General features: G+C 38.5%; 1 protein-coding gene across 4 annotated transcripts in view; it reads right to left on the bottom strand.

Moving 5' to 3' along the window:
• GAREM1 (GRB2 associated regulator of MAPK1 subtype 1) overlaps nucleotides 1–25,161 on the bottom strand; it is a 108,507-nt gene that overhangs the window by 72,312 nt on the left and 11,034 nt on the right. For 2 of the 4 annotated variants that reach the window (XM_062570413.1, XM_062570414.1), the window contains exon 2: nucleotides 10,705–10,845. The exons of 1 other annotated variant lie outside the window; for it this stretch is intronic. In XM_062570413.1, the coding sequence (XP_062426397.1) occupies nucleotides 10,705–10,845 (141 nt within the window). Of the gene's footprint in view, nucleotides 1–10,704; nucleotides 10,846–25,161 lie in introns of those variants that run through there. One more of the 4 variants, XM_062570416.1, reaches the window with a different exon arrangement.

The following is a 25,161-nucleotide window of genomic DNA, read 5'->3' as shown; positions in this document are numbered from 1 at the left end:
ACATCCATGAAAGACTACGTGAGGCATGTACGTGTATGCTGTGTTTCCTCCTTTGCTCCTGCTCTGCCTGCCTTTGGGATCAAAGAGGACATTCTGGTTCAAAAGAAAAGTTGGATTCTCATCTGCAGTAAAGAGAATGAGTGGAAGCAATAGAGTACTGTCTACATAGAGCTGTGATGAAAATAAAGATAACAAGCTTCTGTTTCCCTTTAAAGCTCAGGTCTTTCAGAATGAGAGGGTAAATACCCATATTTTTCCTGCCCAGTTAAACATACTCACTTTCAATAAAATGCATTCGTGTTAACAGTGCCTCCCCTCTCCCAGCCCCATCACCCCAAAACAAGTTAATCTCTGCCAGCTGAGAACAGCAAATCTCTGCACAATAGTTTGTGACAGAGAAAAAAAAAGAGCTGTTTTTTCACTCCTAGAAGTATTAAAGCTCACAGAAGTGTCTTTCCTTGACACAGCCTGTGTCTTGGATCACAGGCTAAATTAAACACACAAATTATATTCTCCATTTAAACAGCTATACATGGCTTAAATAGCATGGTTTTATTTTCCTGTTGGCATCGACTGCTACACTAGTTCAGTCAATGTTTAAGACACCCGTGACGTCAGCTGCTTTAATAGGCGACGCTGACGTGTCCAGCTTTCGTTCCCAGACGCGAAGTGTTCTCGTTTCCATGGGGAGAATGCTGACCGAAGAATTCCTACCACACTTCCCGTCTGTTGTTTTGAACAGCAAATACTGGCTCCAGGGAAAAAATGTCTGCTTGGGCATCCGAAAATTCACAAGGTGACATCATCCTGCACAACAGATTTCTCTGCAGTTCCACCTCACCATAAAAATACATAGAAAATATCAAAAATCCTGCAGATTTCTACTAGCTGGGCTATATTTTTAAAGAAGGAAAAAAGGTGCATCTATAGTTCTTGCCATATTTGCCATGTTAGGTCAGTTACAACAGATCCCTGTCCAATCCTGAGACGCAAAAACAGACACAGTCAGTCTAAAACAGATTTCCAAGACTAATCCTAGGCTGCCAATGGCAATTTCTTCCCTCTCAAACTCCCATGCTGATTTAGACCCCTGACCAGATCAGAACTTCAGTAAGAGTAAAAGAAGGGATGAACTCAAGACACTAAAAAAAACCTGAAACTAAAAGCAGAAGAGACAGCCAAATGAAGCAGAAGAGGAACTATATGCAATAAATCACACCAAAATCCCCTAAATTTTAAGGTTTAAAGTACTTTTCTGCAGCAACCTGTATCTGCTACTAGCATGCACTACAGTTCAATTAAGAGTATAAATTACAGAGTAGTCAAATTGTTGGCTCTAATATTCTTCTTTATTTTTAATAAAAGTCACAAAGCCACACATGCTTTCTTTTGCACCTGATACACTGTTCATTCAAAAATAGAAAATTTAACTTTATGTACCAGAGTTAATTAAGAGATTAAAAAAATATTATCGGTATGAATTATCAACCAAAAATACACCTGTGTTCCACTAAAACAGATTTTGTAAAAATTCTTCCTTAAATTTTGCATAAGAAACCAGGCATACATTTTTTGCCAATTAAACAGCAACCACGATCTTTACAATTACCTTCTATTATTCTCCTACCAACGTTCAGCTCTGAGGACAGATAGATGAGATTAAAAAATATATATTTTTAATATAAAATATATATTATATAATATATATATTAAACATATATATTTATATGTGTATATACACATGCATTTATAGGTAAATTTAAATATATGTTAGATGTATATCAAATGTACATATAAATATATACGCAAATACAGGTATACAAATATATACATAAATACACATTTATACATGTGTCTAACATGCATGCATACATATAAATACACCACTTCCACATTAGGAAAACACTAAAGTTAGAGACTTCAAGTTACAGTCTACAGGCTAAGAGACCCTCTCTGAGCTTCTACTAGCCTTCAAGTTTTTTGCCAGTACTGTTTTCCAACTGCCCAAACATCCACTTCAGATAGGACAGTGCACAGCAGCTTCATGCTTAGTTTATCCATAGTTCTCCTGGCAATCCATAAAAATGGGCAATTCTTCCACCTATCTCACAACCAGGAACCAGAAAAGGAGCATTTTGCAGAAAACGTTGGCTTTTGCTTCACGGATGTATCTCCACTTCTGGCTTTGTGCATGGAAACTAAGCAACGATTGAAACACTGGTCACTATCCCAACCTCACCAGCAAGCGCTTAACAGCTAGGTGTGCAGTAGAGTTCATGTACGTCTAGCTTTTAAATCCTGAAGTTATATCTCACAGAACAAGAGAACATCTTCCTCTTGGGAAAGGAGGGGCCTTATTCCTGTTTACCTCTCAGCTAAGTACTTAGGGCAGTCTCAAGTGGCCAGAAATGTGGGATTGGACTGGAACCTCATGTGCAGCCCTAATACTGCTCAAATTCCCACAGTAAATTAGCCTTTTCCTTCCCAGTAGTTAAGTTAGGCAGCTTTTAGATCCTTCTCTCAAGCACTTAAGTCTTTCTGGCTCATTCACATGATGGTTACTACTTCACAGCGCTATGGTGGAGCACTGTAGCCGCCAAGAGCTAGGCAAAGTCATTCAAGCAACACTGAGCAAATCCTTTGTGATTTAGCCCATCTCCCAGTCTTCAGGAAAACAGTTTCCTAGCTGCTTTCCTCAACTGTAATCTTTTAAAAAGTCATCCTCCCCAGTTAATTTCTTCCATACAAACCTCTCTAGTTCTCTCCTAGCTGATACATCTCCTGTCAGCTTCTTTGCTGCCCACAGAGATCTCAAAAAAGTTTTTATGGTGAATGATTGTAAGATTATAGCTGAATTTCAGCAAGTAGTAAATTTGCAGACCTAGAGTAACAAGGAAAAACCAGGGTAGTATGAGAAGGACAATTGACACTTTGGTTCATCAGTCATAAAAGCTACAAGGTTTACTCTCTTCTCCTACTTCCTTTCCCTCTTCCCAAATAAAAGGGCAGAGAACACAGGAAGTGCAATGCTGAGGCAAGTCTTCTTACCCCTTCTAAAGAAGGGTAACATTACACTCATGCTGAAGTCAAAATAGGAGAACAAGATGTCTGTATCTAAAATCATGCACCTCTTTCTCCTCTCCAGAGTACATTGCTGAGACTGTATTGAAAAACACCAGCTTTTGTTCACTTTAAAACACCACGCAAATCCCATTAAACAAATCAAATTTCATATTACAACTTGTGTCTACAAACCACCAACTCTTCCATGCTAAAAAGTGAAATAGAAAAAAAAAAATCAGATATTCTCTCTTTGCCAGTTGTAGTGGAAGAGTCTGATTGTATTGCAGAATCTTACAAAAATAATATCCTGTGAATTGACCCTGCCATACTGATTATGCCAAAGAGCAGCAACCCTTTGACAGCTGCAAATTCTACAGCAATTTGGGATGTTTGAACTGGGCCAGCCATCAAGACTGGAAGGCAAATGAGAACTAACACAGAATTAAATGGAGTTTTAACAGAAGGCTGGATATGAACTTCGATAGTTTCAGCCAGCAAACTGAAAGTCAAGAAAATTCTACAAACTCTGTGGGTGAGAGAATCCAGAATTCTCTCACAGACTTTTCTGTACATACATGCATACAAAAAGAGAGAAGGAGTCTCACAGTTTGTTAATTCTAATATATGAGGATGGTAACTTTAAGGAAACTGGACACTGCACAAGAAGTCTGCCCCAACTCCACAGATCCCACATTGAGAGTACTGCAAGACATTCTCAGCAGCACAACCTTATGTAGAATTGCACACTGATGTCTCACTGGAAGCTAAATTTGAATCATCTCCCCACACAGAAAAGGTATTTCTGATCCATAGTTTGCATTCTGGGAAGCTGTCAGTGCATGATACAAGAAAGCGAGTACAGTATACGCTCAGAGCAAACTCTTTCAGCTCAGGACAAACTACAATTCAGCAACAACAACAAAAAAAGAAGCAAGTGAGTAAGCAAGCAAATAGAAAAATGTGAGTTCCTCAAAAGGTCTAAAACAAAATGTGAAATAAAAGAGAAATGCTTCAATCCTGGGTATCAGACAAAGCAGAAATATTTCATTAACCTTATGTAAAAAGCTGCTGCTTCATGGAACTGGGTAATGGTGGGAAAAAAGTGAAGGAATTGGAAGAACATCATCCCACAGAAGCAAAAGCAGTTTTCTATATGTCTTCAGTATTTGCATTTTAGTGCTGCGACTTAATATTGAACTGTAGGTCAATGGAGAGATTTGCCAAAGTTTGAATTGGCAGAGAAACAAAGGAATAACATAAATGGATGGGAACATTGGGAAGACTGGTATCAGCTGTTAAAGGTAAGCCCATGTGAAAAACAAACAAACCAACCAACCTACCTCACTTCAATACACATATGGAAGAGTAATTCATCCATTACCTCTCAGTGAGAGGTTTGAAAAACCCAAGAATATGAAAACAGTTGCTAGATTACAGTCTTGATTCCCTAGAACAGAAAAATGTAGTGTTTGGCAGGAAAAAGGGAGCAGTTAAACAAAGAAACAAGCAGGTAAATATCTTTTAAGATCTAATCATTTCCCTGACAGAAAATACATTGAATGACTCTACACGGGGAATTACAAGTGTTTCAGGAGATTACTGGTCTCTCTTGTTAACTAAAAAGCCAAGCACTTCTCACAAATGCAAGTGCTCTCTCACTCTGCAAATATTCTTTCTTCTATTTGCTTCTGGGGAGAAAAAGGTGACAATCCTGAGGCAATTTCACACAATCAAGTATTTGGAGTTAGAAAAGTCATTTCTCTTTCAAAAGTTTGAAGATCATATGCTAGTGGCAATGCTTTATTAGTGGTACCTGCAAAGAAAAGCTTTTAAACCTGCAATTCTTTCCAGGTTATCAAACAGAGTCTTTTGAAAGAGAAAAACTTTGAGTATCACAGGGTTAAAAGTATGGGTTGTTTTTTGTTTTGCTTTTCTTTTGAGGACATGCATTCATTAATCATTTAACACTCCCCACCACCACTACCACACACACAACAGCCTGCCTTTTTTAGAAGCCTGAATTCAGGCCCTGTTCTCTGAAGTTGTATTCAACTTATAGGACAAGAGCTCCAGGAGAACTATGTGATAGTTCACTGCCAGGCTAAGTTCAAAGCAAAACACACATTCAAATGCAGAACATGTCTCATATCTGGGAGTGGTGTATCTGTTTGCTGGAAAGGATCACCTAAATCAGCTCCATACCCCTAAGTAGTGTCCCTCCCTGTTTCAGATCTCACCCACCTCTTTGAACCTAAAAATTACTACATTAGAGCTGTACTACTCCAGTTACACAAAAGAATGGGTTTAGCTTTCCCTGCCTCCATCTTCTATTTCTAGTGAGGCAAAGCTCAGTAAAAGGGCATCTGGCCCAACACTATCTAGCACAGAGAGTAGACAACATTTAAGTTACAGACTTCAGGGAGGGACAAGGCTAAAATGAAGTTAGGCATGAAAGTGCCCCTGCCCCCAAAGTGATACAAGTCGGCAACGGATAGTATAAAACTGTCGATCAAAGACTAATCTGATTTTCACTCCTCCCTCCAAAGCCATGAAGAGAGCCACAGAGCATACCTAAAGAAGATCAAATGTATTAGTAAACAGCTAGCAGTGCCCAGTATCATCAAATTCAAATTCAAGCTTTTCCAGATCAAGGATGAAACAGACTCAGGACAGGTACTTGGTAGCAGTAGCCGCTGTCAACATCTCAAGACAACTAAGAGATGGCCAATTTGCACCATACTTCAGTACTCTACATTCCTAGTGTCCAGGCTTTAACTATCCCAGAGCAGGCAGTAGTACACCTGCTGGAAGTTCAAAATTGCATCTTAGAGGCAGGTATGTCTCCAGATATGAGAGAAACTTCTGAAGCTGCATGTTGCAAAACCTCCAGGATCTCCAGAGCCACAACTGAAAAGACAAGTTCACTCTTGAGAAGACCTGCAGACAGCGTCTTCCTCCCTGTTAACAGGATGCAATAAGGGAACAGGCCTATCAGGCACTGCTCCATGATTAACAGATCAAACCAGTAGAAACAGGTTTCAGTAGGATGTTCATTGTACACTAGTTCTAAAATCAGAGAAGGGATATCTGACTCATTCCCACAAGCTGCCCCACCTGGGAAAGGTTCACATCACAAGGTTTTATATTTCTTCATTTAAAAAGACATTAGGAAAGCTATCAATATACTTAGTTAAGCAATCAGACAAGCAATTGCTCCGTGTTAGTAATTGTACACCTTCACTCTGTGGCTGGGAGGCATGAGGTCACAGGAAGAGTATTTCCAACACCCCGGATATATTACAGTGTGGCACACCCTGGAACAGGGTGTTACTTTCTAATTTCTTACAGAGGCATTTTCTTTAGTAGCTACCTTGTAGGAACCCAAAGATAGCAGCACTGATGCAGAAGGTAATTCCCTCTTAAACCTGGAGAAAGCTGATTAGAAGCTTAAAAAATGGGAATTTTGTGTGTGCATTTTTGTTTGATTTAACATAACCTCAAGAAAGGAGTTCTTGCTTTCAGAGGGAGGAAAAACCCTGTAGCAAATAGGACAGAACAGCAAATGGACCGTCAGTTGCAACAACAGAGATAACAAGACCCTTACGATTGCTTTTAGGGGTTTATGATCTCATTGAATATGCTAGCGAATGTTTTAAGCAAAATAACCTAGTCGCCTCCAACTCCTCTCAGAAAGTTTTTCTTCCACTGCATACACTCATCAACAACAGCATGGCCTGTCACAAAAAGATTACATTGGACACATGAGAGCACACACACACGCAATTCATTCTACAGCCTTCTGCACTGCTTTTCCCATACAGCAAGTTTTAAGCAACCACATCCAATTCTATAAACTCTCAAAGCAGTAATCCACACACACAACTAACTGTGGCCCATAGCACATCAGTCTGACTCAGAAGAGCTGAGGTTCAGAGCAGGAGACATCTGTGACTTAAGCTGATAAAACCCCCAAAACTGTTTTAGTAATTTCGAGCTGCATAGCCCTTGGGACAGACATAACACTTGGGCCAGACAACATCTGAGGACCATGGCATTCAAGCCTCCATGCAGTGGCTTCAGATCACTTTCAGTTTGCAGGTGTACATTTGAGAAGTGGTTGTGAATACCTGTGTTGCAAATCTTTCCCCACAGCCTCCTCTGCATAGAAGAAAGAGGCATTCATTGTGACAAGAAGCATCATAGTGAAGTCTAATGCAAAATATCAAAATGCCTCCTGTATTCCAAATTCAGATCACTATTTTCCAGCGGTTACTACACTATGCATTTGCCAAGGTGAAGATATACAGCCCTGCCTAAGCCAAAAGCAGTGGTAACATTTGTCATCGGCTGGATAATAGAGATGGCACACATTTTTTGTTTAGAGTATTAATCTAGCACTAGGAACATCATAGTACCAGGAACTATATAAAGCTAGCTTGTAACAAGGTCTAAACTGCTTTCTCTTTAAGCATCAAGTGTGAATTATAGGTATCAAAAGAAAGGAAATCACAGCAATATCTGCAAGCTATAATGGTGTATCTTGGACTATCATGAAGTCTGCTCTCCTATACCAAGCCTGGACACTTCCAGGGTAGTAATTCTGATCTAGTCTTCATTCTGTATGCACATGAAAACCTCCTCTGTTTTAGGAGCTGGAAACACATTAGCCATTTGGTTTTAATTACATGAAAATTGAACTAGATGCTATATTAACTTTAGCATTTACTCTAAAGAGAAGCAGACTGGAAAGAGTATTCAAGAGGGAATGCTCAGATTAACAGCTGTCATGACTGTTTCTTGACAACAATAGCACGAAGCATCCCCAAAAGCAAATGACTATAGCAGCTTCCCAGTCAGGAAAGTACCATCAGCAGGACAGCAGAACATAGAAGTTCCATTAAGGAGATTTCGTTTAAATGAAATACAGCCTTTTCCTTCTTTAATAATGCTTTATTGATATTTAGGTTTAATAACCACACTAAAACCTGATTTGGCAAGTAGCTAAATAGGATTTACTATATAGTAGTATTTACATATGTGAGTGATGACTTTGTGGTACTTATATTCACACTCTCAGGAGAATGAAATTATTTTCAACTTCCCTTTCTGCTCCATAACTGCAACTAAAACCATTCTGCAGTCCGCCACATCACAGTTTTGCTAGGGTAATGATGATAGTAAAGAGTTACTCTGTTAAAGTAGAAACAAGCTTGGAAAGTCATTTTAAATGACATTTTACATTCAACGTCTGAGCATTTTTCTGGTAGGTAGTTTAAACAGTGGGTGTTCACACTACATGTCTTACTCAACAGAAGCTTGAGCTCACAGCATCAGCTGAGTCGTATAACCCTAAAATTATACAGCAATACAATTTAGAACTATTTTCTTACAAGGACATAAAATCCCTGCTCTAAAACCAAAAACTTAATGGTTGTACCCCATAAAAGCAGTCTGCCAACTGCTTCAATTGTGTTTTTTGTAAAAGACAAAGTTGTTGCATGCAAACAAGGGGCTGCACCAGTGAGCCCACAAGGCTATCACCAGCTGAAGACCCTACCCACCAGTAAACAACACTTCCTCCTCAGGAAGACCAATGATCCTAGAACGCTCTCATCTTCCAGCCTTTCTCCAACTTACTGCAGAGCAGAGCAGACAGCCAAGCTGGTTCCAGAACTAGAAGCATAACTGCATCAAGGATAATACCCAACTTAATAAGTCATTTTAAGGAGCTACATTAAACTCTGCCTCTATACTGCAGAGCTTTTGGATCCCAAAAGCAGTAACTCAGCAGCACACCACATAGTGCAGAGCTGTGTGTAAAGCTCACTGAGTGTTAACTTCAAAGTCTCTGTATGGCAGTCAACTGCAGCATAAATTTATCTTTAGGATAAGGAAGATGTCTCTAAATACATTTAGTGTGTGGGTGCTAACATTTAGACCTTAGTGCTCTAACAACTAACCTTCATATGCCCACACACTTCTCTTGTTACTCTAAGACCCGTAACACAATAATACCACACAGGTTGATATTGCAAGCTAGCATTAAGCATTTTTGCGAAGCTTCTTTGGCAGTGTCAGAATCCATCATACGTTTAACAAGTATCCCTGCTAAATGGCAATTTCTGAATTTTCCTGTCTTTTCGTCTCATTAGTGAGGGGTTTATGGAAAAGAACCTTCTGGAGGCTATTTGAAAGCAAAATGTGCATCTTAGGGGTAGTCCAATGAGATTAGATTTTGTTTTGCCAATATCTACATAAATAAGCCACAAATAAATGAAGAATGAAGAGCAGGTAAGCCTGCTTAGCAGATCTTTTTTTTCCAAGTTCTTCACAAACTAGGATCCAAGACGGACTAAACTCTTGTTCAAGAGTCCGATCATCTTTCACACAAATAATTCCTGTTCTCCTTCTTCCAGGAATCACAGGTGAGGATTTTGACCTGTGCCATACACTTTATAGAAAGTGAGGTACTTATCTGAAGCTTAAGCAGTCAGGAGGTAGAAAAAGAAGGAAAAAAAAGAAAGCTGTTACTAAACTTAAGCACTAGAAGTTGTTTATAATAGGAAAGTTAAATTCAGAAGTTTTTAATGAAACGTACGTTAGGACACTACATGCCATGAGTGTGAAGCTTTTAAACATGGCTTTAAACGAATCAACCTTTCAGAAGTCAATGCTAAGGAGAAATGGTACATAACAAGGCAACTGAAGTAAGTTCTGTCACTGAAACATGATGCATCACTGCAGCTACAGCACTGATGTGGTTAAATCTAAAAATTTCAGTTGGCTCTTATGCAACTAAGCACTTTCTTACTATACCAACATTTTAAATGAGATAGTAAGAGCTAATAATAGATTACTAAATTACTCATTTAAAAATTGGCTATATCAAAAAGTGAGTAAAAGCATGGTACTAAGTCCAATTTCTTTCCAGATGATTCCTTCAGCTAACACTTCCCAGCTCTGTAAATTTTTGTATCTTACTGCAGTTAGATAACTACTTCCCACTTATAATATAGTCTCTTATTTGTGAAAAATAATATCAAGTGGTAGGAAACATCATTTAGAATAATTTCTTCGGAAAGTAAAACTAATTTGAAATTGCATAATAAGTACTGATTAGTTGCACTGTATCTATATGGAACAACAGTAACACTGCATCATCCAAAAAGGAAGTCAGTGACAAGAAATTACAGAGAAGCACTAGCCTCTCAGTAGCTAATACTCAGCTTCAGTATTATCATGAATGGTCTCTGACTTTTAACACGGAAATATTAAAAAATGCCCTCCAACTCACGTGTGCAGAGAAATGGAAAATCCATTCAATCTTTGACTGAACGCTTTATCGTATTTTCAAACTTTCATACTTTTGTTACCAACATCACAGATGAAAAATACATGCAATTAGTTATACTGGAATTAAAAGGACCTTTTGTGTAGCCATGTGTTCTGTCAATGTGCTGCCCAATGAGATATATGTAGCTCTGAGAGTAAGTCAGTGTCTCTCATGCTTTATGACATTATTAAAAAGTTAAATCACAGTCACCTGACAGACACTTAGCTTCTCTCTGTCAAATAAAGTGATCAACATAATTGGTAGGCAATTCATTCTCTTTGAACTTCTCAGGTTAACAATAGCTTTACCTGCATAATGTACAGGGATTTCTATCTTTGGCCCTATGACGTAGTGACCTTCCTCCAGACTGTGAGCTGTAATTGTTGTCCACTGTCGGCATGAATGAATCAGAAGATAATCGCTCTCTCGAAGGCCTTCTACAGCTTCTCCTGCAAAACACATGTAGTTTTCTTAAATCATATTTACTGCATGAATAATAAGGGAAACTTCACAGTAAGGAATTTATTCCTATTACTGCTCGTTTTTCCAGACATTTTGATATTTAAAAATGCAATTAAGCAAGTTTTAATGCTGAACAATATTCACTCTGTAATGTGAGCACTTAATAATAAAGGAAAAAAGAAAACAAATAAAACAAAACAACAATGCTTGAATACAAGCACCACAGCAATGTAATTCTGATTATTCAGCAATGGCTATTTTGATTTTTAGATAGAAGAAAGCTATGAACAAACAAAGTAGCTATCAGGTTTTGCAAGGTATCAGGACAAAAGTGAATTTTCATATGCCAAAAGATCAGCATCATGCTAACCTATAGCAATCTGAAGCCAAGTCTTGTTCATCGCTAGTAAGTAATTAGGTATCATACTTTCAGATACAGAGATTTTAACTCCGTCAATTTACCCTTCTCCCACTCACTACTCAGTCAGTCATTCCTATAGCTGTAAGCTTAATCCATTTAACAAAATGACACTTAACAAAAACTTTAGCATGCAAACTCTTCTTTGATTGACATAAATTCAACTAAAAAAAACCCCGAAACCCAGATCATGTCCAACTCATCTTCGCAATATCCTCTCTTGTACTCTGATGTTTGCCAAAACCATCCCAAACACTGCCCAAGAGCTCTCCTTTTATCCTCTGCCCCTGTCAAATCCTCAGGTCTCCACATCTCCAGCAAGTATCCTTGCCCTTCCTAAATACATGTACTGGTTGTAATGCCCAACCCACCAAAGCACTTTGCTTGGCTCTCCAGCAATTGCAAGAGCCATGTGAGATGCACTGTTTTCTACAGAATACACTGTTTGAGAAAAGTGTACTGAACAGGGTTGTAAAGAAGTAACAGCAATCCGCTATGATATGCCCTGCTGTCAGAAACTTTGTGGATCATGCTTAAAATGCATACCTGACACTTTGTGGGTCTTTCTCAAGGTGTCTTTAGAGCAGACACATGCACATGTCACACAGACATTCAGGAACACTTAGGCACTAAACACCGGAAGCTTTAGATTTCATTTTTCCTCTTTACCATCAACCCTCTGCTATTACAGCCAAAAATAAAGCAAGTCATTTACCCCAGAATCAAGTTTGGACAAAATCCATTCCTTTCAGCTAAGGCAACAAATTGCACATTCTCTTCACTGCCCTATGATACTCTTAAGTTCAGGAAAGAATTAGACTTTCTCAGTTTTAGATAGTAGATATTTTTCTTGTTCCGTCTCTGCAAAAGGAGAGATACTCCCCCCCCCCCCTTTTTTTTTCTTTTCCATACTGGGCAATCATTTCCATTGCACAGACTGGCTACCACATGCTCCATTCCTGCCTGATTTCATGCTCCCATTCTACCAAAAAATACCCTCCTACACAATTCAAAATACAACAACTGGTATGTGTGAGAATTCTTAGATTTTAAAATCACAAGAAACCATTAAGACCACCTGCTCTGACATTCACAGGCCACACAATTCTGGATAGTCTCTCTAGTAACTTCTGTCTGTCTAGAAAAGGAAGACACTCATCCCAACTTGCAGATTCCAAGAGATGGACTTTCCTGGTCTGCTGTCCTATGGCCAGTTAAACCTCAGAAAGAGCTCCTGTCTTCCACCTGTCTGGCTTTAGTTTATAAACAGTGGGGGGAAACTCAAAAAGAGGAGCTCACCAGTACTCCAGTACCAATGCTATTTTCAGGTTTCCTTCTTATTCACAGCACAGACAGTAGCTTCCAAGCAAATGTGACATTTCAAGCACTGGTTTCTGAATGCTACCTGGAACATGTTCCTTGGCATCCTATTAAGGAAGACAGTCTGTTTAATATTAGTTCCTGCTTCCTGATAGCACCACACCTGGACTCATAGTATGCTAAGAGCATGGGAAAAGGGACCTCAGAAAGCCTAGGGTGGAGTAGCAAAATTGCTATACAACACAGGAAAGCTCTTCAATCCCGTTCACATGTTGAAAGGGAATAAATTATTTGGTAGAAGTGTCATGCACCTGCTAAATTTTACCAAAGCATCTGCCTTTGAGCATCTTCTGTTCTCTCTGCTCACAAGACAACTCCTAATAATGCTTAAAAATTCTCTTCAGCTTGCTACAACAAGCTTCTTTACAATATCGAGGGAAAACACTATAATAATAATATATGGTGTTAAGGGAAACTCCTATTTCAGTTCAGAATGTTACACTTCTGCTTTCTATAAATCATGGCAACAAGTAATTATTCCATCTCAAAACAAAAACAGACCAATGATACCTAAGCGATGATCTAGTGCTTTACTAGTTTCACTGACAATGGTAAACAAATTTTGAAGAAAATATAGAGCATCTCCAATGTGCTTTTTTTTTATGCTGTACAATTTGAAGTTATAATTTCAGAACATTACCTAAATAAAGGCTGAACTTTATGTCCAAGATTGCAGGGAAATAATTATAGTATAGGTCACCCTCGAAAAGTCTCAGAAAATTTCTCAGTAAAATAAAGACGTTCATTATGAAAAGATGCTTCCAGTCACAGTTCATATGCCATCAACTGTTTAAGCAGCTACTCTGTTAAAATTGGGTGGGACATGTACATGTAAAAAGATATCATTAAGGCAGGCCCAAGAGTGACTACATAATTAAGCCTGCAGCTGGAAGTAGCTGCAGTTTTTAAATAGAACTTTGGAAACCACAGTTCTTGTTACACCAACTATTTGCTCAAACTCATTAAATAGGAAATGAGCTTCATACTGCATCACAGAAGTTTGAGGAGAGGAAAGAAGATGGAGAGGATGCAACTTGGAATTTAAGGTCTCCCCGACTCCTTCACAGTAGACAGGTCTGCAGTACGTAGTTCTGATCTTTCCTACCGTGGGTGAAGCAAATTCCTGAGGTTGCTTAATAGGAAGATGCTCCTTGTTAGTTGACTCTCTCACAGAGAGAGGAATCTGTCAGGCAGGAAACATCTCTGACCCCAGTTATACCACTCAGCTCCTGGCCCAACACACCCAATGTTTAGCCCTCTCCACATTTCTCAGCTGACTATACCTTGCAAACAGCCACACACACATCCAATCTGATTTTCTTCCCGTTTCAGTAACGCGAGTTATGCAAGCCTTTCATTAATCACATTTTAACTATGTGGGAGAGAAGTCAGCAGGCTTCAAATACACAAACTATGCAACTCCGTTCTCACCTCACATACTCCTACACTACTGCTTACATAAAGATCAAACGCCATGAGAAAACAGAGAACACAGGACACTCATCTTTAGTAACAATTTTGTCTGTTATGGTCAAATATGAATTAGTTGCACCTTCTTGCCCTCTCTTTCCTACCCCAGATGCCTGAAATAATTAAACCACTACAAAGAATCTACAGGCAAGTACTTGAGCCCCCAAATAAAAGCCAGAGAAGCAACGAATTATCACATGCACTTTCCCACCCCTTTCCAAGTTGTCTACTTCTTTCCAAACTGTGAGTCAAGTTTATTCATAATAAAGTCTGAGACCAAGAAACCCACGATTCGCTAGCAACAAGTAAATCAACACCCAACCGTGACTTACAATAAAAGTATCACACCTCTGAACCGAAGTTAACCGGTGTATTCCTACACAAGCTGTCATCCTATAAACACTGCAACAGAGATCGGTAGTTGGGCTATTTCATCACGCATCATTGAAGCGGCACCGTAACAGCTGTTCACATATTCATTTAGTTTAGTTATTTGATTGGCAAAGCTCCCTTTCCATATAATTTCTAAAAACTACAAATATTGCAAAACCTACATCATTGTTCAGAGGCAGTTACAGAGGGAATGTTGACCCCAAAAATAAAATTCTTCACACATTGATAAAGTTAACAAAAGGTAATTGCTTAATCCATAGTCCCATGCTTATTAAATACTACTTTCATTAAATGCCAATACTTCTTTAACACCTCTTTCCCATTCCAAAATACAATCACTCACATTTGCCAAATCTCAGCTCTACCATTGTAAAAACTCCAGTCTCAGATTAACAGTTAAAAATCATAGCAAGACTAGGGGCAGGCTCTCTCAGTCTACGAGTTCAGATGTGAATTCCTGTTATTATTTGCAGTTTTCAGAATCAGATGAGAAAACAGTAGTTGGCTATGTGCAGGGACTGAGTTTATATATGGCATATTGGAGCACACATTACAGTATGCTTCTTTTGAAGCATGCACTGACCTTCCTCTAAGTTATTGCTACTATTTACTTCCTAAAGATGGGCACTTTTATATAGTTTGACATTTCACAATTTCCAAGTGTCTATGGCAAAGCCTCAGAAGTAGAACCTAAGAGCATTCCAATTTTGGAAAGTCTAAGCACTTCCATCTCCTTTTTGCCTCCTTTTGGGTTAACAATTAAAGCTTGGCCCACTAAGTTCCACAAAACAAAAATCCTGGAATTTCCACATATTCTGGTTTGCACAAGATAGCAGTGACTTTTCAGCACCAACCACTAAAGAAAAATAATGAAACAAAAAAGATTTTTTTGAGTTTTTCATTCTAGTATTGAGAAACTGACATTCAAGTTACTGCAAAACATGGAGAACATCATGACTCATTCACTCACACAAACAACACTGCTAAAAATAAGCAGCAATCTACAGGAACATAAACATTTTATAATGTCACACATTTTGTCATCTTGGCTAAGAGTTTGCATCACTGCCTTAGAACATAAGCTTGTGTCTGGAGACATTTAAATAGCAGGTAAAGAGCAAGCCAAAGAAAAAGCCGCCGCTGCATTCGGGGTTCTTGCAACATAACAGACACCACTTTAACAAGCCAGATGAGCTAGAGACCATCTCCTCGTGCCAGGAAGATGGTTAAGGAGACACTTCTCTCACCTCATTAATCATACAAGATTATAGCACAAGCTTATGGCTGTCCCTTGCACATTAGCTCAAGCATGCAGAATTTGCTCTTCCAGGAATGAAAAGGTTTACAAATAAAAAGAGTTAAGACCTCACAAGAAACTGAAGATTGCTTTTGTGAAATAGATGGTAACGAAGATGCCCGCTAAACCGCAGGGAGAACTCATCCAGATTTTGTGCCATGTGTTTTCAGTAAGTCTGAATTAAATCTGCATCCAGGTAACAGATGCTTTACAGTGAAGTGTGTCCCCAAGCCTGCTTTGGCCAGTTAAGTAGGTGGTGGGCTTTAATTATTCCATCTAAGGTTCTACAGGCTCCTAACATGTTATTATAGAGGAAAATCTCAGCAGCATTAAAATCATTTTAGTGGGCAGTCAGCCAGATACCTATAAAAATGCCTTCTCAATGTCTTATGTATTCTCCAGCACTCTCAACCTCTTCCAGCACCCTGAGACGCAGGTGGCTTCTGGAGTCGCAGGTAAGTAAATAAGGTTATTTGGAACACACAAACAAAAATCCTATCAAAAAAAAAAAAAAAAAGTATCTCTCCTCTCTGACAGATGCTTTGTTTTTTGTAAGAAACAGATCCAAGCTTCAGTACCAATACTGAAATTAAAATACAAAAGGAAAAAAGACTAATAGCATGAGCTGGTTCTAGGACATTCAGGGCTTAATTGAACAGTAGCTGGCTACATAAGGACCCATAATTAGCGGACATTAACATGGAGAATAAAAGGAAAAAAAGATTTTTTTTTTCCATTAACATACACGAATGACTCACTTCAACTTGTTTCCATTCACGCTTGTACTAACATTTGCTAGAACCAGAAAGTTAATTTCTGGAACAGCAAAAAGATGTAGCTGCCTGGTTAGGTAAGCATGCCTGCTGTGAACTAACTCCGAAGAACTGTCAACATATGGCTAATGTTACAAGGGAGGACTAGTAACCAAGGTTTATTTTGTAACTGGGAAGGCAAGAGAAAGCGAAATGCTTAGAAATTGGGGGGGGGGGGAACTGAAATTCTTATTTTACTAATCATGCTAATACAGCATGGCAGCAGCTTTTCCACATGGTATCTGCTGCAATGGACAAAGAGTAGCAATCCTTTCCCTTCACAAAGGCCAAACAAGCCATGTATTAACATATACCCTAACAGTATCCTATAGTATCATGAAAAATAAAGCACAGCCACAGCTAGTATGAAACGAAGTTACAGTCCTTTGTTTAAAGGGAAAAAATAGGATCCCACCACAAAGGCTCCTGAGAGTAATATAGAATTCACTGCTCAGTGCAAAGAGATGTTTTAGGTCAGAGACAGGTCACGATGCTCTCACAAGCTCAAATGCCAGCTTTGCTTTTCTACTCCAAAAGAAGTAATCTGCAACACTGTACATGAGTCAACTAAAAAAAAAAGCTGCCTCATTTTTGAAAATACCAACATATATTTCTGTAAACATTTGCTAGTCACATAGTTCCCAGAAGAGGTAACATTTTAAGAGGAATTTAGTTTCTTTTAAACTTACTGAAAGATTCACAGCAGGTAACAGCTGAAGCCAAGGCATAAAAGCACAGGGTTCCCCCTTTTAAAAATGGGAAGTAGAGGGCCTAGCACTATCAAGACAGAGCAGTTCAAGAGACCAAGCACAGATCAGGAACCCCCAACTGTGAGTAGGGAAAACCTACTAACTGCAGACATTATTCACACTAGTTTTAGCCTTCTTGGCAAAGAGAAGTCTGGGAGCATAAGGAATAACAGCAGCCTTTTCAAGGTAGGCTTCACGTATCTCAAGGTCTTAAAACCAGGCTGCGTACCACAGCATCCTTTTGTCTTTAAAGAAAATCCATCATAACTCAGGACCATTCTCATCTGGGAATCTGTGTTTCCTTTCACCAGTGGGTTCACCCTTTACATACTGTTCAAACAGCGCCCAGTACTTCACTACTTATTCATTTCTTATCCAATGTTTGGGTTTCTGATCTCCTGAAAAGCATGCATAACTGTCCACAGAAGATGACAGACAGCAAGTCCTTGCTCCATGCAAAACAAACACGCAAAACGATCAAGGCCTTGTCTATGCCAGGCTGTATCACAGATTTTTCACTGTTTACTTCAGTTTAGTCTCGTGTGATGTAAACAGTCACAGAAAAATTGCTAGCATTAAAAAAAATGCACTAGGTATAGTTGCTTTTATGTTAGTAAGAACAGAGATTCTTTGAAAACAGACACAAACAAACAGCATGGGGGCCAGAACAGAATTCCAGGTAGTCAATTTTCCAGTATCTTTGAGGCCTAGCATCTAATCTTAGCATTAGAGTCTAAATTCAAAGGATAGTATGAATGGATCTATGAATTCCTTCACTTGGAAGGCAAGACTGTGTGTTCCTAAATAATCTTTTCTTTCTTTAAGACATACAATTGGGGAAAAACAAAACCATGAGTATGGAACAACTCAGTAGAAGATGAACCTGCTATATCATCAATCAAATACCTTCAGCGCTGACACACACAACCATCTGAAAGCACTTGAGTAATTGTTATCAAGGGGAAAAGTCAAACAAATGAGCAAATGATCTTTTTTCTTTAAAAACATTGACCTCATCTATAGCTATCAAATGGTTATGGCCACAGGCCATGCTATAGGATATCTAATGGTTATGCCACTGCAGATAAACTGAACCTGGACTACTGCACCCACCCAACTTTTGACCTACCATGATGCTTAATCTTTCACTTCCAGCACTCAGTTATATTACCATAGCAACACTTCCCTGGCAGAACAGGTGCTTCTTCTCCTACCGATTACGTTACCAATACTTAAACTTTCTTCCTGTACAATGCTGAGTTTGGAGTTAACATTTTGAGGGAAGAAAGACAAACTCCTTCAACCTAAATATTCAAACAAGGAAAATGGATTTTTAAAAAAAAAAAAAAAAAAAAAAAAAAAAGCTTTTAGCTCACACAACCTGCTCACCAACTTAGCTCTCATGACAATTAACTTTATCTGAACCTTGAAGGAGGGTGAAGAGAGGAATCACACTGATTAATCTCCATGCTGCATAATATTCCGGATTATCCCTTGGGTATCTACCTACAGAGGCATACTTCAGTGGACGTCAAAGAGTAAAAGATAGCCTAATTCAACATTTATTTAGTGGTGGTGGTGGGGAGTTTCGAGCTTTTGATATTGTAGTTTTGGTTACTAATGACAATTTGGTTTGGTTGCAATGAGCTGTTCAGCCTGCCAGAACTACTACTACTTCCAAAGTAAAACTTACACTGGTCTATAACAAAGGTCAGAGATAAAATTCAATAGGATGAAAATAGTATCTGAATTTTCCATTCTGAAGTAGTGAGGGGGATTTGAATGAGGTTAAGTTTAAAAGTTTCTTAAAGGAGTGAAAAAAACCTCACACCACCTGTGGCAACATAAGCAAATACTGGGAATAAAAGGATTGAAAATCTGAGAGGGAGGGAGGGAGGTCATGGACTGAACAGATTCTTAGAAGAGTTATGGTTGCATAAAACATCTAAGAAGAGAGAAGTAAAAAGGGCATGCAATTGTGGAGAACACTAATACCACAGAAGAAAAACCTGCTCTGAAAGACTCTCTTATGTTACCAGTCTCATTTTGTCATTCTATACAGACAAAAAGAAAATAATAAAAGAAATTATCCATTTGATCAAACAAACTTTATTTAAAGAATAGCAAAACAATTTGAATGGAAAGTATATTCTGTGATTCTGTGTGATTCTATATCATGCAAAAATTGGAATATGGACTGTCAGTGAACTAAAAAGGTAAATATTGTAGTTTCTAGGAGCAATTTAAAAAAAAAGGAAAAGGAAAACTCTTTAAAATTTAATAATCTCAGGCCCATAAAATGCATTATACTAAATTTTTAATTTAAAAGTAGACCAATTCATTAGGAAAGACTGACAGTGATCTCATCTGACTGTTTTTGAGCACAGTAGATGAGACTAAAGAACTCTGTGCCTAGCTACACAGCAACATAAGGATCTGGAATAGAAATTCTGGCTTTATCTAGGACTGTTAGCAATCAACCTCACCTTTCAGTTTTCCTTCATCCTTCTCAACAAATTTTCTAAGTAGTTTTAAGTACATTTTTCCATGAAATTGCTCCATTCCAAGAGCATATTCATTTATTTGATTGATTCCTATTATCTGGATCAACCAGTATTTCTATCATAATTCAAATTCCTGTAAAGCTTCCTTCTCTTCAGACATAATCCAAAATAACTTTGATTTGAAGTTTCATCAACTGAATAGACATTACATCTTTCACTAGGTGAAAGGGTTCCCCTGACAGGGTAAGGATTCATAGTTATTTTGAAGTTAAAAAGATTCATATTCTCCATTCTTCTGTCAAAAGCAGGGGAAAAAAAGTGACAACTAAAGCAGGGAAGATCAGGTAAAAGTAAATTGAAAATCTTGAATGCTGCCTCTAAAATTAAGATCCAAACAGCTGAACTTCAGAACTGTGGATTTTTTTTCTTTTTTCTTTTTTCTTTTTAACAAGACTGCAATTCTAAACCATGGGAATATCTTGAACCACAAGAAAGCCCAGGCACCTAAAACAGCTCAGGTTATGTCTCACAAACTCACCAAGAGGTTTCCACTAGTCTTTTGGTACTTCATTGCAGAAGTCACGTAGGAAACACACCCAGTGGCATCATCCAACCCAATCAAGCCCGAAGTGAGACTAACTGAAACTGCTCTTTTGCAGCAAGATCCGTTACCAGAAAAACACACTTTTCTCATAGTAGGAGAAAATTGTAACATAGAATACATATATATGTATTTTATATATGTATAGAATATGTAAGAACTGTAATACAGAATACAGATTCAGCAAAGACAATAAAGCTTTAATATTGTATTTGTATAGCATCTCTATGTGGCAGGCCAACTGAAAGAGCAGTAAGCTAACTCACAGGAAGGCAACGAGTTGAGACAAGTGAAAGGGCTGCACAAACCGGATTGTACTAACTGCTTCCTCTGATCAGTGATGCCAAAACATAACATAATTCTTCTGGATCAGAGTTAGAGAGCGTGAAAGTCTTCCCTGATAGAGGGTGCCCATGGCAGGGCCGAGTACAGTTCAAAAAAGGAATCCTATTATTTTTGCTAATTTCGGATCAACCTGGCTTCAATAACCACAACACAGTATCAAGTGAAACAGATACCACAAAGCAACACTCCTCTATAGGAAGAAAGAGGTGCAGCCTCTTCCTGAAGTTCTTTTGAAGCTTCAGAAAAGAGCCAGACAAGACGCAGTTACAAGAAAAGTTTTATCTTAGGTGAAGCCCCTCCGTACACCTTCCCCTGTGACAGGGGCACAATTGTTGGCAGCCACAGCTGGCCAGTTTGCCCCAGCAGGGCATCCAGGTTGTTCCCTGACCCTACAGGTTCAGCAGGCAAGAGGCAAGGGCAGCATCACCCTCAGACTACTGAGTATCAATACCTGCAGTACTTCATGCATATTTTTAAAAAACTTGCAGCCCCACCATACTGTAATTAAACTTTGCTTAGGAGGAGCATTAAATATTTCAGAATCAAGAGAAAGGAGACAAGGCTTGGCTTCTGCAATCCACAATCCCTCTTCAAAAGCCAGATATAATCAGATTGCTTCAATCCAGCTGATGCTTTACTCAAACTATCACCTACTAAATTACCTACCAGAAGAGCAGACTCCCATCCCCCTATTCTCTCATGCCTTCCAGCAAGAAGACGGGTTTATTTCTTTAGGATTAGCGTTTTGCTATTGGAAATACTGGATATACCAGTGCTGTTGCAACAAATCAGCATAAACCATAATCTTGTTATAAGGCTATGGGACAGATTAAGTCACTGAAAAATCCACTTTGTTCCAATACAAGCTTTTCACTAGCTGTGAAAGCATAGAGACAGCACTTCAAAGATTCACAAGACCTGTTTGAACTACTGCAGGAAAAAGAAATACAAACACTTTAAATAAATGCTAGGTGAAATTTTAGTGCTACTGCCATCAATGTCGACTTTAGCAGTCCCAGAATTTGACTCTCGGTACATTGCTTTCTTTGTGTTTTTAAGAAACTAATGAGGGGAAAGGGCATATCTTTCATCACAGCCTACCTTCCACCCCCACAGAAGGAAAAAAAAATTAGTACAGCATTCCAAAACACAGTAAATTTCTGTCATTATCATAATTATTCTGTTTATTAATGCTAATCATCATCAGATGACTGATGTAACTGAAGACTTGCTCAATCAGCATTACAGATTTAGCTATATGATTGATCCAATAAAACAATTACTTGGTTACTTACAAGCCAGTGTAGAAATTTTCAGCAATTCTTTTATCTACTCTGTTTTAATACTCTGCAATACATTGAATGGTGCCAACTATTTATCATAGTCTTTCATTTTAAGAGGAAAAAAAAAGTAATCTCAGAGTCACCCAATTATTTGAAAGCTGAGATTCTTATGGAAGAAAGTTTTCTGTTTTTGAAGTAGCACAAGATCACATACCTGAAGTGCTCAGGGTAAGAGCAGAGAACCCTAAGTTGAGCCATACTTAAAATGATCACAGGTTAGAAATAATGAGAAAAAGAAAGCTGAATAACTTAGTTTAAAATGAAAAATAAACTGAACATGACAGATCTACATATAAAAACTCTTTTCTCTCTCTCTCTATGGTAATGCTAAATTAGAAGGGAAACAGCCTTGCATAAAATGTAAGACTGATATCGCCAAAGCAGGAAAAAAAATAGAGATTAAAAGTATTTATTTGTCCTTTGTAATCAAGGCAACAGGTCTAGAATTTAAGAATCCAAAAATAGTTACTTCATAAGCAATCTGATAAGTATACAAAAAGAAAAGGACAGAACTACCTAACCAAAAGAAAAGCATAGCAATAATGGGACTCCTGACCAGCCTGCTGTCATCCAAATTGGCTCCTTTAAAATATCTCATTAAGAAAGTCAAAATTTTCCTATATTAGAGATGAGCATTCCTCCTGCTAGAAAGCTCCCTGCTCAGAAGCAGCTATAAATAGTGATGTCCACTGGAGGGAACACTTCCAAGTGCCTGTTCAACACCTGGGGCCTGGCTGAGGAACTCTAATACCTAGAGGTGGGAGGTCAGCAGTCAGTATTACGCTAAATGCTTTTATTAGCTTCCTATTTATTTCCAAACACAGCTAGAAAGTGGTTGTTCTAATCAACGAACCAAACATGGCTCTGCACCTGTGCTGCTTCTGGAGCCATACCTTCCCACATGCCACAGCTGGAAGCCCTGTCAGAAAAGTCTCACTAGGGCTCAAAAGGTTCAGGATGCCCAAAGACATCAACCTTACGGATTAACTCCACCAACCCTATGGATTTAAGATTTAGAATTTGATCAGACAAACAAACAAAAAAAAAACCACAAACAAACAAACAAAAAAGCCTATTCATTCAAACTTTTCCTGGGCACAGTATGGGAGCGGGGGAGCTGTCTATTGTCAGTTATTTATAATTACATGGTATTTTAAAATAGTACCCAAGTAAGCATGCTCAGTACTCTCATTATACATCCCAAGTCCTAAAGAGACACTATGCTGCTTTGTGTTGCACAGCAGTGATCCCTGTTTGAACTTGGGGCATCTTGGACAAACTCCCAATTAAAAATAAAGTAGCCAAAGTGCAGGAGCTGCTCAAGCATAGCTTTCTTTGGCTTCAAAAGAACTCATCATTCCACTTTAATTCGCCTCTGCTTTTTGCAGTCTGGGTAGGAATGGAATAAAAACAGCTGGAAGCAAGCAAAAGTTCAGCTATGCTCTGAAGCAGGGTTGCCACCTGGCCGCTCTCCAAGTAGCCTGGCCGCTCGCACAATGCCGTCAGAGCCCGTGCACGCACTAATTGATCCTTCACACACATCACCCCGCTTGGCGGCCACGGCACTGCTGTGTCCTTTGCATTGCAAATACACCAATCCTACCCCTTCGGCTCAACCTGGAAAGACTCAAATGTCACTAATATCAGGGGAACAACTCTTCAAACACAAACTGACTGCATACACTCACTGTACCTGAATGTAGCGAAAACAGGCAGGTGCCAAACTACCCTTGAACATCTATTTTTGAATGTGTATCCGAGCAATACAGGAATACGAACAAGAGAAATGCAATCAAAGCTGCACAACACTAAGGAGTACATGTAGTTCTCTTCTGATCAACAACAGTCCTAATCCTAAGCACTAATCCTTTTTATTGTTTCTAGAAAAATCTGCAGTTAAACTGTAGGGTTTAAAAAAAAGACTTTGTTTATAATAAAAGATAAGGGCTAAATGAATAATATATTCTTTTGATATTTTTTATCATCTTAAGAATGTACAAAAATGAAAAATCCTACCTCCTGTAAAGAGCTTTTGGCAAGCTACATATAAAACTGACAATGGAAAAATCCTCATCATGCCTCATTTTCTCCCTTGAGGGGACATTTATCCTTGCCTGCAGGCCATTCAATCTTAAGATATTTTGTCACATATTGTCAAACATCCTTTGTGTTTCTGTCAATATAACACACAGAACACAACAACAAAAAAAGATCTTTTCCTCTGGACTGCCCTACTTTCAGCTGTAGTGGTGTTTGCAGCTTTGACATTTGTCTACAGCCACATCCTGAGTTGGAAGACTGCAATAATGTGCATGTATAACTAGTCACATTTAATATTTTCGTATGTAACCCTATCATCTCTCTGATTCACATACATACAGATGCTTGTTCTATTTTCCTAGTATAAATATAATATAGCTTCATGTTTAGGAGCCAAGAAAGAAAAACGTCTGACCATAACAAAGTTACTTAAATGTATCTCAGATAAGATCTTAAGTATCATTCAATGTAAGTGTGCGTATAGCCCTCTTCAAAGAGAAAAAGAGGTCATCTTGACCTTTTAATGAATAGATGCCTGAACAGAACTGTTAAGAAAGAAGTAAAAATGATTTAATGTTTCAGAAACTGATTTTTCAACATGGATATACACTGCTTTACATGTATAAAATTGTATTTTTAACTGGTCACATCATGTAACAAACAAAGATTATTATTCTAACAAATGCACAGCAGCTTCATTCACTTTCCATAAGTCAAGTAAGTATCTCATGCTGGTCAGCAAAAGAAAGCATTTCTTGTAAAGCCTACCAATTGATTTTTTGAGTCCTGACAACAAAATTCCTGCCTGTGGTTACTGAAGTTAAATCAAATAGCACGTGAACATAGGAAGTAGCGTGCCAGTACCTGACTTAGGAGATTCCATGTTAGCTGCACTGATATAAATCATGACCCAGCAGCAAAATCCTGAACCCCTGCCTGCTCCCAACAGCC

This window comes from Rhea pennata, chromosome 2, assembly GCF_028389875.1.
Source record: "Rhea pennata isolate bPtePen1 chromosome 2, bPtePen1.pri, whole genome shotgun sequence".
Taxonomy (NCBI): Eukaryota; Metazoa; Chordata; class Aves; order Rheiformes; family Rheidae; genus Rhea; species Rhea pennata.
This window is presented reverse-complemented; position numbering and strand designations above follow the sequence as displayed.